The sequence below is a fragment of the Eschrichtius robustus genome, chromosome 4, assembly GCF_028021215.1.
Source record: "Eschrichtius robustus isolate mEscRob2 chromosome 4, mEscRob2.pri, whole genome shotgun sequence".
Lineage (NCBI taxonomy): Eukaryota > Metazoa > Chordata > Mammalia > Artiodactyla > Eschrichtiidae > Eschrichtius > Eschrichtius robustus.
Window position 1 is genome coordinate 62,047,235 of NC_090827.1, and position 19,502 is coordinate 62,066,736.

At 38.5% G+C, this 19,502-nt stretch overlaps 1 protein-coding gene across 1 annotated transcript in view; it reads right to left on the bottom strand.

Moving 5' to 3' along the window:
• Positions 1–8,090: 8,090 nt before the first annotated feature.
• The window catches only part of LOC137763469 (alpha-fetoprotein-like), a 29,354-nt gene continuing 17,942 nt past the window's right edge, over positions 8,091–19,502 (bottom strand). The window contains exons 7-10 of the mRNA XM_068541976.1: positions 18,812–18,944; positions 17,072–17,169; positions 11,994–12,191; positions 8,091–8,205 (exon numbers count right to left, since the gene is read on the bottom strand). Coding sequence (XP_068398077.1) covers positions 8,091–8,205; positions 11,994–12,191; positions 17,072–17,169; positions 18,812–18,944 — 544 coding nt within the window. The remainder of the gene's footprint in view (positions 8,206–11,993; positions 12,192–17,071; positions 17,170–18,811; positions 18,945–19,502) is intronic.

Below are 19,502 nucleotides of genomic sequence, written 5' to 3' on the forward strand. Positions count from 1 at the left end.
ATGAACATTGGAGTGCATGTATCTTTTTGAATTAGAGTTTTCGTCTTTTCTGGATGAATGCTCAGGAGCAGGATTGCTGGATCATATAGTAGCTCTATTTTTAGTTTTTTTAAGGAACCTCCATACAGTTCTCCATAGTGGCTGCACCAATTTACATTCCCACCAACAGTGCAAGAGGGTTCCCTTTTCTCCACACCCTCTCCAGCATTTATTATTTGTAGACCTTTTAATGATGGCCATTCTGACTGGTGTGAGGTGATACCTCATTGTAGTTTTAATTTGCATTTCTCTAATAATTAGTGATATTGAGCATCTTTTCATGTGCCTGTTGGCCATCTGTATGTCTTCTTTGGAGAAATGTCTATTTAGGTCTTCTGCCCATTTTTTGATTGGATTGTTTGGTTTTTTGGTATTAAGCTGTATGAGCTGTTTGTATGTTTCAGAAATTAATCCCTTGTCAGTAGTATTGTTTGCAAATATTTTCTTCCAGCCTGTACATTGTCTGTATAGGAGACTGCTAAACTGTCATCCATCTGAAGACTTTGGAGTAAACATTACTAGTCTATTTCTCCAAATCCTGTGACATGCTTTTCAAACCTTTTTACATTCTAGATACTGCTGGACATAACAACTTGACAAGATCCTTTTAAAATGGGTCACCTCTCATCTCTTTTGAAATCCCAATTCAATAATAGTAACAATATACCAGAAAGAATAAAGCCTACTGATGCTAAAAAGAAAAAAAAAACCATCAATGTAAGAGCTATAATGAACTTCTGAGAAATAAAGTTATTGGTGTGATATTAATCAACATATCAAAATGCAGAGAAAGAAGCTCAGAATAGTAACATTAGAGAAGTACCAGCAGTAAAAGACCAGAAAGTCATTGATTTCTGAGCTGCTTTGGTTCTTATCTCCTGCTCAGCCCATTTTTTTAAACTTCCTAAAGATTCCTGAAGTCACTACTATCCTTTCAATGTACTAATTTTTACTTAGGTTAGCCAGAATTTGATCCTATTATTTACAACTAAAGAACCCCAACTAACATACCAGCTTAAAAAATAACTGTGTAAACATATGGGAGAAATAATATTTAAATATGCAAGGGCCCCAAAAGTTTATCACCCGGGTCCCATTCTGAAAAAATACATAAATACATACATACATAACTTAAGAATGTAGCCAAAAAATCTTAAAAGAATCCAAGAAAAAAAACACAAAATAGGATGTTAGAAATAGTCAATTTTACACAGAGTTACACTTAAAAAGAAACTCTTAGTGGACAGCCATAAATCAGTCCCAGAAATAACTAAATCCAAACTGAAAGATTAAGTCAGAGGACTTTTCAAATGTTATCAAACTTTACGTTTCAAATCTTATCAAACTTTAAGATGATAGAATATTCTATTACAAAAACTGTATGATTAAGAACCTGATATAATTTAGCGGTGTGATATATTTTAGTGGTGTGATGAAAGTAGATGCTTTATTTGTCAACATGGAAAAAGAATGGTAATTAGAAACTCTCAAAAAAGAAGGATGTACTAGGAAATCATAGTCCAAATATGTAAAACTAAATAAATGTGGCATATTTTCTGCAGTTGATAGTAAGTAAGAAAAAAGACTTCATTTAATCTTGACACTTTTTAAATGATACAGGATAAGTCATTAAACTATTGGTCAGTCCATTCATTGTACAGCTGTAAATAATATTACAGTTAAACACACTATTGAACACTATTTAATACCTTCCAGTTTTTGGATCAACCTATTGACAAAGCATATAAACCTTACATTTACAAAGCAGGATGAATAAACCTAGACAGTGTGGAAGTAATGGTATAGCTTTAAAAAGGAAAGCTGGCAAAGAAATCAAAAGAAGTTTAGACATGTTAATTATGTTTTGGAAAATCACTAGATGCTGATTGAAGTCGAAGGACCAAGAAATAGAGTATAACCAATAAAAGAGCTAAAACTACAAAAATACTTTACCTAAAAAAAAAAATTGAGAGTCTGCTGGTAGTATTGTCGAAGTTAATGTAAGTATACTATATTCTTTAAGTGACAGCAGTATTTTAAAAAACTATTAAGGTAATAATGGTAATTACTAGGAATACTAAAAGTGAAAACTTAAATTGCTTACCTTTTGGGAATGGGAAATGTACCCTGCTCTTCTGTCTGAACTCTTGCCATGTTCATGTGTTACTTATGTAATTTTCAAAAATTGTGTAATATATCATAAGAAACTAAATACAGTATTCCAGAGTGACCTGATCCATGTGGTTGCGATATCACATTGCTTAATCTGATCCTTGTTTTTTCTCCAGAAATGCATCCCAGGATTGCAATAGCTTCGATAGTAGACCCATCAAGTTGTACGCATAGACTACTTAAACCAGCAAGTCTTTCCCCGTGAACTTGTGTTGAGTCACAACTAAAAGCAGAACTTTGCTTTTTTTATTGTTAAATTTCATGTATTATTTTCAAACCATCATTTCAACCTGCCCAAATTCCTGCTAATTCTTGTTAACTTTCTTCTATGTTATATTCTGTTGGGTGACAGATAAGTATCTCAGGCTACAATTATCATTCCCCACTGACCTGGAGGAGAGAATTTCTGAGTAGTTTTCTCCTTAAAACTGCTGAAGTCTACAATTCACATTATTATTTCATGAAATATGAAATTCCTTTTCTTTGGAAGATCCAAATTCACCTTGTATGGTTGAGTTTCTTATTTTATTCCTTCTTTTTGTTTCATTCTTATTCTTACCAACATTCCAACATTAATTTTGGTTCACTTTTTTCTCCTTAGAATTTTCCTGCATTCTGGTTTACTTCTCAAAATATGTCTTCCATCTTGTCTAAAAATGTTTTACCCTCCCACTAGCCATAGCTAGAAAGGCAGTCTTCAAACCTGCCCACTTTCTCTTTTAACAGGCAGAACAGATTCACATAATTGACTATTCTAATCTCAGAAAAGAAAACAAAGAAAATGCATGTAGGTCCCTGGAGCAGTTAGTCTAACTTGGAACATCTACAGACTGCTAATTGGCTAAGCCTCTTCACTTCTGGGATTTTGGTTCCATGGAGACTCCCAAAGCCACTAGGTATTATTCCTTTGCATTACAGTCAAACCTAGACCTCTTCCACAAACACAGAGGCACAAAGACTCACCGAAATTCTTGATGATAAGATTCCAAAATATTTTGATCATATATTCCTATATTTTTTGCTAAGCCTATTCATATAAGGTTATTGCTTTTATATTCCAGTCTTACCTTTGTATTTAATGTCCCCAAAATCTTTCACTTCCTTTCATAAATAGGTTATTTTTCAATGGTTTTATTATTTTTGTTACTGTCCTTGGTTCCAACTTCTCACTAAGTTAGATATATAAAAATATTGGGAAGGGAGGGAGGAAACAGTTTATGATTATCTACTTTCACCTTAGGAAGGTGGTTCTTAAAGTGGACGCCAAACCAGCAGCATCAGTAGCACCTGGGAACTTGTTAGAAATGCAAATAATCAGACCCCACCCTAGCTCTATTAAATCAGGAACACTGGGGACGGAAAATATTGATTTTGTTTTAACAAGCCCTCCAAGTAACTCTGATGCACACGAATATTTCAGAATCACCTCCTTAAAATAATCATACGGAGATATACTTGGTCGCACTTTATAGATGGTGCAGCATTACATATAATAAGCATTTCTATCTGAAGATGTTCATCTAGCAAATTTTAATTAACATGATATATCCTTCAGATAGCCCCTATTTTCTCCTTTAATTTGTGGAGAAATCCTAAAAGAAAGTAGAGAGGGAAGGGGAGGGAAGGGGAAAAGTTTGGGCTTTTCAACGATTAAGTTGAAGAGCACCATCAGACAAAAAGTGTGGGAAAAAAAGCACACAGAAATCTTCCTATCATGCTATTGATGAAATAGTTCAAGCAAGAAGCATTCACACTCAAGGGCAAGAACACTTCAAGAAAATTCCTTTGGGAATTTTTAGGCACAGGCCCTTCTGCAAAAATATTTATCTGTGTGGATATGGTGTTGTTACTCAGGTAGAGATCTGTTTTCTGAATGTTTTACAAAAAAGTGAAAAGGGCTTTAAAGTAAATAAATGGGCACTTGTGACTATTTTCATTTTGTGTATCAGCTGGTCTGGGAGTCAGCAAAATTTTTTTGTGAACAGCCAGATAATATTTGGAGCTTTGCAGTTCATTCAGTCTGTCACAACTACTCAGTCTTACAACTGCTCGATTCTGCTGTTGTAAAAAGCGGCCATAGACAACACGCAAATAAATGGGCAAGGCTGTGTGCCAACACAACCTTGTTTACATAAACAGGGAGTGGAGCTGAGTTAGCCAGAGGGCTGTAGTTTGCCTACCTTTGACTAGACCATAGATATATGACTTTTAACATAAGCACATGTACAGTTTAGGTGAAAAAGTAGAAAAGAGCCACTGAAGGTAATTGAGGCATTCGTGAAAATTGTTACCTGTGAAAACGTTTCCCTGGGCCACTGCTAAACCTAGTCCTAACTAGGACTAACTAGCCCCAGCCTGTTTTGACTGTAAAGCCTGCTATATTATATTTTATTTTTTGAACTGCACGCTTGCATTCTTCTACTCGGATACTATTACCTACTATATCCTAGTTTCTGCTTCTTAAGTCATGCCCCCAGGAGAATGGTCCATCCCAGGTCCCCTCCATGAATTAACATGAATTTTCTGTGCCACACAGGGATGGTAGGATTACCATGCTATTCTTATAAATTTAAATCATACAACGTTACCATCTTACGAAAAGTCATTTGCTTGTTAACTGTATGCAATTACATTAGTTACACAAAACAGTCTCCTGGTAGTCAGTTTGGTGTGTATGCACAGAGACACTTTTTTCTGGTCACTGTTCTTTTCTCTTTCGCTTCTTCAACCCCCTGTTCTAATGATCTGCCACTGAGAAAATGCAATCCTTTTCACCTAAACCGGTTTCCTAGTTAAGCCCCAAACCACATTTGGTGACTCTACCTGATTATGCCCCCAGAAATTTCTAGAACGAAGCTACTGTTTGCCCAGACAGGTCTTTAAACTGTTATTTCTTTAAAATTTCTCTATATTTCCAAGGACACCATTTCTCTATAATGAGAAAGTCTTCAACTCACCCTTCTTCCTCCCACCCTCAGTCCTAAACATCTCAGTTCATCTGGTGTCATGACTTTGTATTTATCCTTATTCATGTCTAACACGCCTAGTTCCCTCAAATGAACATAAATATTAACATATCTTAAACCCAAATATAGTCAATTACACCGATCCATTTAAACTGTGATTTTCTCCTAATCCATTCATGATTGGCATGGAGAAAGGATTTTTTTTTTTTTTTTAACTTTACCGTAAGAGTGCTAAGAGAATAGACAAGGAAACAGAGATACCTCTTCTTGGAGACACATTTCACTTTTCTTTGCTTGACAGCACATCTCCACCAGGTGAGCAAAATCCACAATAACTGATTGGAACTGCATCTCTGCTGCATGTGGTTCCTGCTTCACAAGGTTGCTGAGGAGTCTGAATAAGAAATGAGTGGCAAAAATACAAGCACTCCCTGAGTTCTAGAAGGCCAGCTTGCAAACCTGCCTTGCTTATTTAAAGCTGCATACCACCCATGCCTTTGCATAGCTCTCACTCTTAAGTTTACAGGCCCTGAAAATGCCCTGATGTCCTCATAGTTTTCACAATATCCATCTCCATCTTTTATTCAACATATTTTTCTTCAAGCACATCTCATCAATATAACTATTATCTTAAATTTAATTACCTTTATGTGATTATTACTAGGGTAAATATTATTTTCTATTTTTACTACATTGGGTGGTAAATAGGTTATACAATAAATTAGCTTTTCCTATAATATTTTGTTATGAACAACATTTATTCTAAACAACTAACTTCCCAATAAATATTACAAGTATAACACACCTGGAAGTTGAGGGCCCCTTATATGTTATTAATAATAAAACCAATACACTAATTTGAAACTTCAGTAGTTTGACAATCATCTCAGATTTCCCTCACAGAATGAGTTTCCCCACAACTATATAAACATCGGTGTTTCAACCACTTCGAATATTTAAAATTATAAACTGGTTTCTGTCTCTCTATTTAATAAAATAGTATCCCAAATCTTCCAATGTTGTCTTTTTTTTTTTTTTTTCTTTACTTATCAAGAGAGATTTAACTACAAAGAAAACAAGGCATGAAGGGTAGGGGAAATGTACATTAATCCATATTTTATTGCTTACCCAAAAACCTTCACTTACTGTTCATTTTCAAATTCACACTGATAATACCTAGTGGTCTTATTTGTACTTGAATAGGTATAAAAGAAAATATCTCAAAGCTTTAAGTAGCTATTTCTATGACACTCTAACCCAAGGGTCCGGCAAATATTTTAGCCTTTTTCACCCAAGAGGCAAAATTGAGGATATTATATACGTACTTATATCACAAGACAGAGAACTCCAGGCCCGCCCCACCCCTGGGGTGGGCTGCCCCAAGTGGCTGGCGGGCACAGTTTGTGCCAGTTGCCATCAGCTGGAAATGATGGTGAAGAGGGACCAGCCAGTGGGGAAGGGGGCGCGCGCCGCTTGTCTCACTCTGTGCCCCAGTGACACGCGCTTTTCTTCTCCCCGCACCCCGCTCTCAGTGCGGGCAGCTGGCCCAAGGCAAGGTGACTCTCTGAGTCGCTTGACTCCTGGACTGAGATGCCACCCACCCCTCTGCTGCCCGGCAGTCGTCAACAGTGAAGTCCCCAACATGCACGTGGCACCAGCGCAGGCACTGGGCAGAGCGAGCTCCGTCCCAGGCGGGGAAGGCAGGAGCGAAGCCGGGAACAGAGGCGAAGCAGACGCGGCGCTCTGCAGCTCCCAGGCTTAGCTTGTTCAGGCGGTGCCCGCAGGACCTACAGAAACAGCCCTGGCCAGATGGCCGTAGCGTGCTGACCCCATCTAAGCAATCAGATATTTAGCTTAACTTGGTAGCGCCCTGGACATGCCTCTGAACTTCCCATTTCAGCTCCACCCTCTCCCACCCTCCCCTCAACCCCCAGCCTTGAGGATAGACAGCTGAAACAGCAGCCTGACTGAAGATAAGGAAGCACAAGCCAATTTTCTTTTCGGAAACTACTACAGTGATGAGGTGGGTTTGAGAAGCATGTAATCACTGCATCTCTGAGCACCAGCAAGACACAGTCAATAGAAGCTAGGAGATTTTAATTAACTCTGTGTTTGCCCCTAATCCTAAGACCTGGGAATTTAGAAAAAAATCAGAGAGGGCACAAAGACATATGTACAAAAATATTCATTGTCACAATTTATGATACTTAGAAACTGAAAACAATTTTCATGCCCAGAAACAGGGACTGGTTAAGTTCATTATTGTACCCATATACTGGAATATTAAAAAGCCATTAAAATGCTGTTCTGAAGAATAATCAGTGACAAAACTGCATACATTATCATTTTTAAAGCTACATTAAAAATGATGACAACAGCCAAGATCTTTTGAGTATCTTGATATTTGTTCTGTTTCAGACAATGCGCTGAAAATTTATGTTACCTCATGTAATGCTCTCTGTCACCTCCTTAATAAGGCTCTATGTCATCTCCACTTTGCATTTGTAACACTAGTTTCAACTCCTTGGGAATAATATAGATCTGGGCATATATAAGAAGCCAGTGAGGTGAGCCTCCCTCCCAGAAGGCATGAGGATTGAGAACTACTTTCGAGAACTTGTCCTGAGACAAGAAGTCAGGCTCACAGACTTCCGCCCATTAAGAAAGGTCTGGTCAGTGGAAGACGGGAGTAATTCAGTGGTTCCCCAGCTGGGCCTCCATTACACTCATTTCTGAGCTTTATGGAATAAGGATAACTCTTTGAAAGGGGGCTGTAAGAGTGCTTTCATTAAAGTCCTGCACACGGTTAAGACACAAGCAGCACTGCCACAGCACCTGCTAAACGTGTACAATCCTGAGGTTTGGGGGAGGTATTATTTTTTCCTTACAACAAAACATAAAGCAACTTTGTCATCAATTGAAAGGGATCCAGTCTGCTGCTGAGCAGGAGACAGCAGTACCTGGAGGGCATGACTGCTCCCAGTGGCACAGGAGTGGTGCCAAGGATCCAGGAATGCCTGGAGGATTCCTGCGGAGGGGGAGAGGCAAGGGGAGTTTCATACGCTCTCCCCTGAGGATTCTGAGGATAATTGCTGGAACTGAAATTCTGTATAAGCAGGTAGTAGCAAGAATGTGCAAAACTTGCATTATTATGTATTCAAACCATAGACTGATGGACAGAGGGCAATTGTGGGAGTGTGCGCTTGTATACAGATATGGAATTATGTATCCCTACACTCTACATATATTTATAATGGGTATCTCTGCAGTGTTGGAATAAAAGTATTATGTTTTTCTTCTCTTTTCTATATTTTCTAAATTTTCTGCAAAGACTATGTATTACTTTAATAATAAAGTAAATCAACATTTTACAAAGAAATAGAATAGTATAAGCATTCTTTTTTCTATCCAACCATTCTGTACATATTTGATCTTATTTTAAATTATGTTTTATTATAGTTGAGATATGTATATATTCAATTTTCCAATTAGACCTAAACTTGATCCCACTTGAAAGAAAACACTGTGCTTGTTTGTATCTCTGTATCATTCAAGTCTGTATGGTTATGTATGATGTATGGTCAAAACAGTTGATACTATCTTTGAATAATAATTATCAGTTTTTAACAAATTAATTATTCAAAGTGAGAAATACAGGCTACTTCCCATGGAATTTTGGTGGTTTTTGTCTCAGAATATATTCCCCCACAGATAACAGTATTGCTACGATGCTGAAATTCACTAACCAACCCATAAAAGCATAGGACAGCTTCAGTCCCATGTTACAGAAACTAACCATCATGAGTACCTACACAGTGAGATTACCCCATTTCCCAGCACCCACTGGGGCTTCTATGGTCTGGCCTAGGGGATTCAGCACCCCAAGTGGCCAAAGCTGGTATAGGAGGGGCACTGGTTTTACTGTGAGTTCATGCAAAATCTGGACTTCTTTTTCCTTCCAATGTCATAAAAAGTGCACAAACTTTGCAGTCAAACTTACTTCGGCTCAAGTTAGGACCTCCACTCACTAGTCTGTGTGACGATGGGTAAGATACTTAACCTCTCTGACCCTACTCTATAAAATGAGAATTTGAACACCTACATTGCAAGGTTTTTGTGAGGACCAAAAATACTACTACATTAAAGGGCTGAGTACAGTAACTGGCATACTGCAGGCACTTAATAAATAGAGTCAAAGATAATATGAATAATTATATTAATTATTTCATCAAATTATGGCAACGATAATGAATAATTATAGTAATAGCACAACTTGCAACTTTCGTTTCAAATTATTGGTTGCTTCCAACCACAGTCTCCCTTCTCCCTGACTCCCACAATAAATGGTACATTGTCACAGCTTCTCACCTACTTATTCATTTGTTCACTCAGCAAATAATTGATGAGCATTTTTATAATTTCCCTGAGGGTCTGAGCTGTAGACTTAACAATAATAGAGAAACCTAGCGGAGGAGGTAGGAAGGCTCCCTCATATATACCCTTCTTCTCTTTCCTCACAAGCTCTGGGATTCCAATTGTCTTCATGGTTTGACCCCTCCCAACCCCTCTAGTCTCAGCCCCAAAAGTTTCTCTCCCCTCTCTCACCTATGCCTCAGACACACCCAACTATTCTGCTCTCTCCTCTGTCCTGCTGGGTCAGCTGGTTTCTGGATGCACGTCCCTAGAGGCACCAGTAGAGGGAACACTTGCATGACCGCTGAGCTTCCAGATCAGGTGGCAGCTGCTTACCTAAAGCACAGGGAGCTCAGCTCTGTGCTCTGTGACGACCTAGATGGGTGGGATGGGGGGCTGGAGGTGGGAGGGAGGTCCAAGAGGGAGGGGATATAGGTATACATACAGCTGATGCACTTCATTGTACAGCAGAAACTAACACAACACTGTAAAGCAATTATACTCCAATAAATAAACAAACAAGGAGAAACACTTTCACTGTACTGGGATAGGTAAGGGGAAAAAAGGGTCCCATTATGAGAATGCAGGTCTGGGAGTGAGATTTGGAGCAGAGGTATCAGCAGGTCATGGTACCTTTCCTTGACACTCCAGATATGAAGGCTGCCTTTTCTACAGCTGGGGACTCTGTGCCATTTGGAAGCTAGGCCCCCCTCCCTTATAACGACTTGCCACATACCTGTGATCTGCTTGCAGTGGATTTATCTCTCCTGTCCATTTCCTCACACCCACCCAGCCCACCCCCCGGATCTCTCTACCTATCAACCTAACTGCTGTTTTAAAACATTTCCCCTAATTCTATTCATCCCTTTAGTTTTAAATTTTTTAATTTACCTTTTAAAATATTAGATCCTACTTTTAATCCTCAACACCATCAAGTTGTTTCCAGCTTTTCATTTCAATGATATTATTAATCTTCTATTTTCATTACATTTATTCACCCTTTCATTTAAAGCACATTCTAGTCTTTATATACTATCTTAAGTCTTAACATTTCAACTCTGTATTTTTCTTAATTGGATTTTAAATTCTTTTCCTTTGAACTTCTATCCTCTTTATTTCCTCTGTCTTATTCCATGACCTCATTTCTGCCTTCTCTTTATAATCCTGCTGAATTTTGTCTTTCCCCTCCAGGAGCTCCTTCACTTGTTTTTTTTTTTTTTTTCTTTTTTGTGTGTATGTGGACTTATGCTATGATGATCAGTCAGAACTATATAGGGGTGAAAGCCATGGAGAGAACCCCTACCACTTCCCAGGAAACTGGAGAGATTTGTCCAGCCCAGCCCTTGACTCCTAATATGTATCCTCCCAGAATATTCTAGAAATCTCTACATTAGCTGTCTCTGTGTTATTGCTTTCTCCATACAGAAAACACAGTGAATTCACTAGAACACGGATGCTTCCTAATATTTCACACTTTCCATTATCTAGCCCTAGCTCATGTATCTATCTACATGAAGAGTTTCAAGTATTAAAAATTATCACCAGCATTACAACCCCTTGATTAGGGCACACTAACAGCTACATGTTGGTAGTTAAGCATATGTGCTTTGAGCCAGGTAGCTTGGGTACAAATTCCAGTTCAACAACTTATTTACCTGTTGCATGATCTCATACCATTTCTTCTTGCCTCCTTAGCCTCAGTTTCCTCACAATTAAAATGGGGTAGTAATAGTATCTACCTCCTAAATCTGCGGTAAGGATTTGGTGAGATGACATACATAAAGGGTGCCTATCTATGCCAGAGAATTTCCTCAAGAGAAAGCAAAGCCTGAACTCTAAAAATAAAGTATTATCTTCTCACATCAGCCTGGGCTAAAGAAAGAATGGCTAACTAAGTGTTACAATGGTTTTTGGATGTTTACTGGAAAGTTTTACAGTCTAGTTTGTGATCAGCTCACCTTGGGAACTGAAGAAAGGACCTCAAGGGTCAGTTGGTTTATGAATTTTAAGTACTGTGATAAAACAGAATAAGTGACAACCTTGTGCTTGCTGACCACGGGAATGTGTTTATTCCCAAGGCAACAAAAACTTTGCCTCACTTGGCAAGGTGATAATGTTGGACTAATAATATTTAGACTCTCCAAGAGCAAGTCTTAGAATAAATAAATTAATTAGAAGTAAGCTACCAACCATTTCTAATGACCTTGGGGGAGAAGGAACCATGAGGACGAGGACCTGCTTTCTCCCGAGGGCAGGATCAGGGGCACGTGAGGAGGGTGTGAAGAGTGGGTGGGCACTAAAGGGGAGCTGCCCCACTGCCGGGAGGTGGAGTGCTTTTGATGCATTGTGTTGATTCAGGGTAACCAGAATATATATATTATATATATAAACAAAGATCCTTACTTTTGCTTTTCGGTTTGTAATTCCTCCTCCTGAGCTCTGCACAAGTCCTCATTAAGGTTGACGACTTGGTCACAGGATAAATGTGGAGAAATGTAAGTTGCATCTTCTTGCAGATCATCAAAGCAAGGCTTCCTGAAGGCATACGAGTCATCACAGCAGTGACCCACGCCGGCATTGATAGGCTCTGCCTCGTGTCTTCTGCATAAAGCTCCAAGAATTAGCTTTGCCTTCCCCAGAAAAGAATTAAAATAAGAGCCATAAGGTTTGTGGTCATTAATATTATTTTTTTACCCATAGAAAAGTATTCTCAAATTCTAGTCTCTGCTCATTTGGCCTGGATTTCACTGTCTGGGAAAGAGCAAGTGTCAGGTGAGGCCTGGTTCTCAGCCTTGTCCTCCTCTTCCTGTCATCCTCAAAGGTGAGTTCCCTTGGACCCCACCTCCCAATTCCTCCCCAGTGTGCAGTTTATAGACCAGTGTTGACTTGAGGCAGGAGTTTCTTATGCTCCATCCAATTAAAATCAAGTCTCAGGTCAACATGACTGCTAATTTGACCCAGATGCAAGACGGATGATTGCACTTCTAGAAAAGCTCAAATCCAACGTGTTTCTGTGTTTTATAACTGGACATCTGTAACTACCGCAGAACTTGGCATATGATAAATCACCTATAAACACTTGTTGAATTAATGAAAAAGAGAATAAATGAATGGTGAAAGGAATCCCTGGATCTTATTTCAGTTGTCTCCTTCCATTTTCTTGTCTCCTTCTGGAACATTCACCTTGCCTTGCTCCCAGGGTGTGTCTGATACTTATCCTGATGTTGGCTGCAAGGCTGCCTGTATTCCCCTCTGAGTATAATGACCACACAAATTCCCTGTCACTTATGTATGTGGGGATGAAGTGACTGAAACCAGTGAGCAGCAACATTTAATTTATGAATTTTTTGAAGTAACCAAAGAGATCACTTAAAAACAAGGTTTTAGGAATATAAATCAAGAGTTCCCCAAGGAAGGCATGATTAGATAATAAAAATTTATAATAAAATAAAAGGAAGACAGAGCTGGATAATAAAAAATTTTAAATCTGTAACCAAAACAACTATATGTTATCAGAAAAAAAGACTAACTTAGCATAGAGGAGATGCTCTACCAAGAATATAGGACAAAGAAAGCTGTCACCAAACAAGAATTCAGTAGCATTAACATATACCACTTGAGAGAGACCTAGAGATGAGCATCCAGGTCCTGGAGTGATGTTCTCCATTGCTAGGAGGGAATAATTCATATCCCTGGAAGAAATATCCCTCAAGACCATCCCTGCCCTTCCTCTGATTCCATTTGCATGAATACCCATATCCTAATTCAACTTCCCAAGTAATGTGATTCAGGGAAAAGTGTAGCCTAGTTATTAGACCCAATTATTCTTGACATTGAGAAGACATTTCTCACTGTAAATGAATACCTGGTATTCTGTCTAATGAAGGTAACACTTGTAAGTTTGATGTAAGATAACAGAAAATATAAATATTTGGTCTTTGACCCTGGTTCCTGACACAAAGCTCCTGGTATGCTTATAAATTGTTAAGTGATAAGGGCATTAGGAGTAGCTTTTGTTCTAATGAGATGACTCTGAGTGAGCTCCTGGATGGCTCCTGGATGGGGGCTGGTCTCCAGAAAGACCAAGCCATGATTAGAAGCTTGGCATTTTTAGCCCCACCCCCATTCTCCAGAGAGGGGAAAGGGACTGGAAACAGAGTTAATAATTGGTCATGTCTATGTGAGGAGGCCTCCATAAAATCCCAATAGTATGGGGTTCAGTGAACTTTCAGGTGAGTGAACACATCCATGTACTGAGAGGCTGATATACCCCAACTCCACAGGGAGCTCCTGCACTTGGGACCCTCCCAGGCCTCACCCTATGTATCTCTTATCTGGCTGTTCTTCTGCATCTTTTTCATATCCTTCAATAAACTGGTAACTGTGTTTTCCTGAGTCCTGTGAACTGCTCTAGAAAATTAATTGAACCCAAGGAGGGGGTCTTGGGAACCTCTGATTTATAGCTAATCAGTCAGAAGCACAGGTGACAACTTGGACTTGTGATTGGCATCTGAAGTGAGGTGGGAGCAGTCTTGTGGAACTGAGCCCTCAACCCGTGGGATCTGATGCTATCTCCAAGCAGATAGTGTTAGAATTGAGTTAAATTGTAGGATTCCCAGTGCTTGCTTTGGGGAAAAAAAAAAAAACCCACACATCTGGTGTCAGAAGTGTTGTGAGTATGGTAATCGTGTGAGAGTAAAGGAGAAACACAAGAGGAAACTGGGTGGTTTTTTCCTAGACTTTTGATTCATATGAGTTAGTCTAAAATCAGCAAAATCGCTTTTGTTGACTTGAAAATCCAGGGAATAGACCTTTGGGATATGATCCAGGCAAAGGTCTGGTGAATCTGACATCCCCAGTGTTTGCAAAGTGATAGTCTTACCCCTGCTGCTAATCAAAGACAATTGGCATGAACTGACCAGAAATAAATTCTCTTAAGGACAGAATTATTAGGTTCCAGTGACAATTCATAGACATGTCCACCAACATGAGACTGATTGCTGGGGCTTGGAGTTCAGAACTTTTAACAACAGACAAACATGCAGTCGAGGGTGTGCTTACTGTGTTCTCCATGCAAGCAAACTGTTGCTCATCATTCAGTGGGCAACATTTGGTGGCAGCAGCTGCCATGTTCTTCGTGAATATAACCAACTCCTGAGCAGATAGTTGTGGGGCTTTCTTAGTATAAAGGACTATGAGCCTGCAAGAATAATTTCCTCTTATTCCTGGCAATGGCTATGTGCCCAAAATGAAGAATTCTACAAAGTCTTCCTCAATATCTGACATTGTCTCTGATGTGGGATGAGCAAGTCATTAGATTGGGTTTAAGTCTATCCTTTTAGTTCTTGATCCAGTGGCTCAATAGCTTATTCAGTATACCTGGAATTCCCTTTCCACCTCACACATTGCTCCACTCTGATCCATCTTCTTTCTACTTATGAAGGATACTGTGATAGCTAATTTGGATGGCTGCAAAATCAGACTCATAGTCAACAGCTTCTGAAATAAATATATGCACAGGCCATTAAAGCATGTATTGGTTGTCTATGACGTGTAGGAATAGAAGCTACAACGATCAGGAAACATGTCGTACTCTCATGGTCTCACACCCCCAGTGGGGGAGATAGAGGAGTACACTCAGTGTAATGAGAGGAATAGAGAATGCTATAGGTGCACACAGAACAACATCTAATCCTATCCCAGGGAGGTCAGGTAGGCTTCTTAGAGGAAATGACATGTGAGCTGAGATCTGACAATAACTAAAAATGAGCCAGGTGAAGGGGAGTGAAAGTAAGAGCGGAGAATTTAGAAAGTTACTGAGTGTGATTTTTATCTTAATTAGGGGGGATTGGGAATTGGAGAGAGGAGAAGGAAGAAAGCTTAACTATAGAATCAGATTTACGTTGTTTTTAAGATAATTATGGTTGCTATATAAAGAATGGATTGGAGGTGGGCAAGAGGCAAAGTGAGGGAAGAAAAGTCCATGCCAGTAATTCAAGTGATGGCTTGAACTAGGAGAGTGGTAGTGGGAACTGAGGGATATGGAGAGAGATTTTAGTGAGAAAGACTCTGCAGAACTGAATTTGAGGACAACAAAATATCAGAATCATTTATTGCATTTATATTATAATGGAGTTAGGGGAAGAATTTAGCTATAACATCTAATGAAATAGTCAACCTAATCCAGTGCTTCTTAAAGTGTGACCCCTGGATTGGCAGCATCCCCTGGGTACTTGTTAGAAATAAAAATTCTTATGCCCCACCCCAGATTTACTGAATCAGAAACTCTAGGGGTGGGCTGTATTTAACAAGTCCTCCAGGTAATTTTGATGCACTCTAAAGTTTGAGAGCCACCGGTCTAATCCTTAAGCTAGACATTAGCAATTAAACACAACAGTAAAAAAATAATAATAAGCCAAATATTCTAAAACAAGAATAATTTTTTTGGATCCATTATTCTGGACATTTAATTTAAGCTCAATATTACAGGACACTATATCAAACTGAAATTTTCCTCAATACTCTGCTTCTTTTTTTTCTTTCTTTCTTTTTTTTTTTTTGAGTAGAGTTCCCTGTGCTATACAGCAGGTTCTTATTAGTTACCTATTTTATATCTGTTTGAATTTTAAGATCATTTTATCAAAACACACACACACACATACACACACACACACACACTAAACTGTTTGGATTTTTATTGAAATAACATCCACAAACATGTAGTGCTCTCCACCTGCTTTTCTGCATTCAGTTGTATATATTTTTTTTTGAATTTTTGAATTTTATTTTAATTTATTTTTTTATACAGCAGGTTCTTATTAGTTATCCATTTTATACATATTAGTGTATATATGTGTGATGAATTGGGAGATTGGGATTGACATATATACTCTGCTTCTTAATAGACTATTACAGTAAGATCTTAAAGATAACTGAAAATTGGCTTTTTTTTTTTTTTTGATATCTTAATCTTTGAAATACAATGGGATTTACCAGGCTCTCTGCACACAAACGGTTACGTGTGCTCCCTCTGACTAAGGTACCTATTTATCTCTACTCTTGATGGTGAAAATACTGTATTTGCTATATTGACCTGACTTGAAACTGACAAAGAAAACCTAGATTAGATTTCTGTTGCAGCCTTGACTCCAAATTGCATGCAAAGCCCCAAACTAAATATCCAGGTGAAGGGTAGAGGGCTCCTATGGGATTGCAGAAGGGCAGTCAGGGTCTGCTGGCTCCCTGACCTCTGGGCATTGATTGGAATCTGGAAACTGGCCTAAAAAGCAATGTAAAAGCACCCAAGGTTATGTGGAAAACTGTCTTATCAAGACAAAGATAGCTAGGTTAATTCTGAACTGAGTTTTTCCTTGGCCTCTGAAATTTTAAGGTTGAATATAGACTCTTAGCAACTCTCAGCAGCAGAAGTCAACAAAAACTCACGAACAACCATAAATCTGGACAATATCTTAGAAGCATACCTGTCATGGAAGTTACTATCTCCTAATTTCTCATGTAAATCACACTGATTTTTCACATGCTCATGGCTTTCACGAACCACTCTTTGAAACATCTCTTCCTGAAAAATAAAGATAATCAGTGTTTATCTAACGTTGCAATATATCTTGAGGTAAGATTGCAAAACCATCTTCTGTAATAGTTTAATGTGACTGTTTTACTAAACCCAGGGTTTTATTTACTTAGTGAGTTTGGAAATGTTGAAACAACACATTTTGCTGAAACAGGAATGGCCCTGTACTTTGTGGAGAAAAAAGTGGGACAGCAAGATTGATATTTAGTTTCCTGTGGTATGAACTCATTTATGGGCTTAAATGGCATATTTTACAAGCATAAAGCTAATCATTCATCAAGCCAAAAAGAGGTCCTTAAAAGTAATTTATAGATCTAAGTTTAATTGGTCAGAATGTGTGTGCGTATGCGTGCATATTGGTTATTTTTAATAATACAGCATTTTAATGTAAACAGTACAGATATAGAGATATGGATGTAGGTATAGAAATATAGATACATATTAAGAAGTCATGGTTTAATAAAAACAAGTACCAGACGTGAACATAGTAAAGCACTCCACAAATACACGTTGAAGGGAATCACATGGAATTCTCAGAGCTAAATGAAAGTTCAAAGAATTCTTGAACAGTGCAAATAAAATTCCGGTGGGAAGATACGAGTGACCTTGCAGACTTAGCTCTTTGGTAGGAGCACTGGTTATCTTCTTAAGTAATCAGACCCAGTCCACCTGATCCTAATAAACAGTATTTGTTATAGTAAAAATTTTACCTGATTGGCAAACTGTTTGCCTGGATTTAACACTTAGCCTTGTCCTTACTGCCTTTGTGACATTGGACAAGTCACCTGAACCTTCTGAAACTCAAAACTCTCCTCTATAAAATGTAGCTAGTACTTATGTCATTACCTATCTTACCAAGCTGTTGTGAGAATAAACTAGGACACTTGTTGTAAAGCTACTTTGTAAACTCTAAACATCCATGCTCCTGTAAGGGGCTATTATCATAATGATGATTGTGGAGTCTACAGGTGATGCTATGAAAGGGTGCTAACCTACAAAAGACTAAGTCGCCTTCATTTAGCCTTCTCTCCGGGAACAGAAAGATGCTAGGTGTACCTGCTTGAGCTCAAACAGGACAAGAAATGCTTTCCTCCTCCATCCCCACCTCTCTATAAATACATAAGCCACTAATTAGCATAACAAAGGCCAGAACCACCTGGCTCCTGGTAAACTGTGGATAACAGATCGTCTGGTCAGAGATTTGTAAGGCAACCGCTTTTTCCATGTCAACTACACAACAGGAGCTGCTGACTGTGAACAGTATGATTTCTGGCCTGAGATAGGGACAGTTTCCAGGCCTGCTTGGTGGAAACTGTCAACCTTTCCCCACCCTAATAGGCTATGCTTCCATGCTACCTGCTACCATGCCAAGCAAACTTTAAAGAGAAGATTGCACAGAGTTGTTTTCATAAAACACAGAATCTATAATGCAGTGACTCACACAGAAAGTTGCTGCTGTATAATGATGTGGCCTTTGGTTTAGACAGAAATCAAAGTTTTTGTGTAGTGCTTGCAATTAGAAAGAACATGCATAATCATCTTAACAAAAGTACAGCACTACTAACAGCACTGGACTTTTCCTTATGTTTGCAATCACTTATGAGAAACAGGTTTAAAAAAAAGAATTTACCCCATGACTATAGCATTCCAGAGGATTTTCTAATTTACAGCATTTTCCCAGTAAGTTTTGATATACTGTATCCACTCTTAAAATCACTGGAACTGCCAACTCTGGATGTCTTCTTGAATATTCATAAAGAAACCTGTAAGCACATGAAGCATATTAGAAAGTAAACACTAAATTTCTGAAGCCATAGTTTTCTTTCAAAAGCCAACTATGACCATGAAATTTATTCAATATCTTAACTGACTTTAGGTATTTGAAAATCTTGGGAGGCTGGCAGGGAAGTTTTATTGGTTATATTTTGAGATAAGGAAACCAAATCAATAAAATTATGTGATTTTTCCAAAGTTACACAGTAGTGAGTGGCAGATTCAAACTTGAACCTAAAACATCCTGATAAGCTTTAGTTCCTGGCTCAGGGTCTCTCCTTACTTTTACTAGAAATTCATTTCAAGTGTTTGCGTGAGAACATTTTCCTGATGACCTTTGAGGCTAGATTTTATAAATATTACAATTTTTTTGTAAGACTGTGCTGACTAGGTATTAAATAACCACCTTCCCCTGTTTTCCACATAAGCCTTCAAGCATGAGTTGTCCATAATCTGCACATTCTTCTGGGTTACAAGAAAGAGAAATTTGGGCTCTAGAATATTTTCAAAGGAATCATAGAATTGCAGAAGGGACATCTTATCCAACT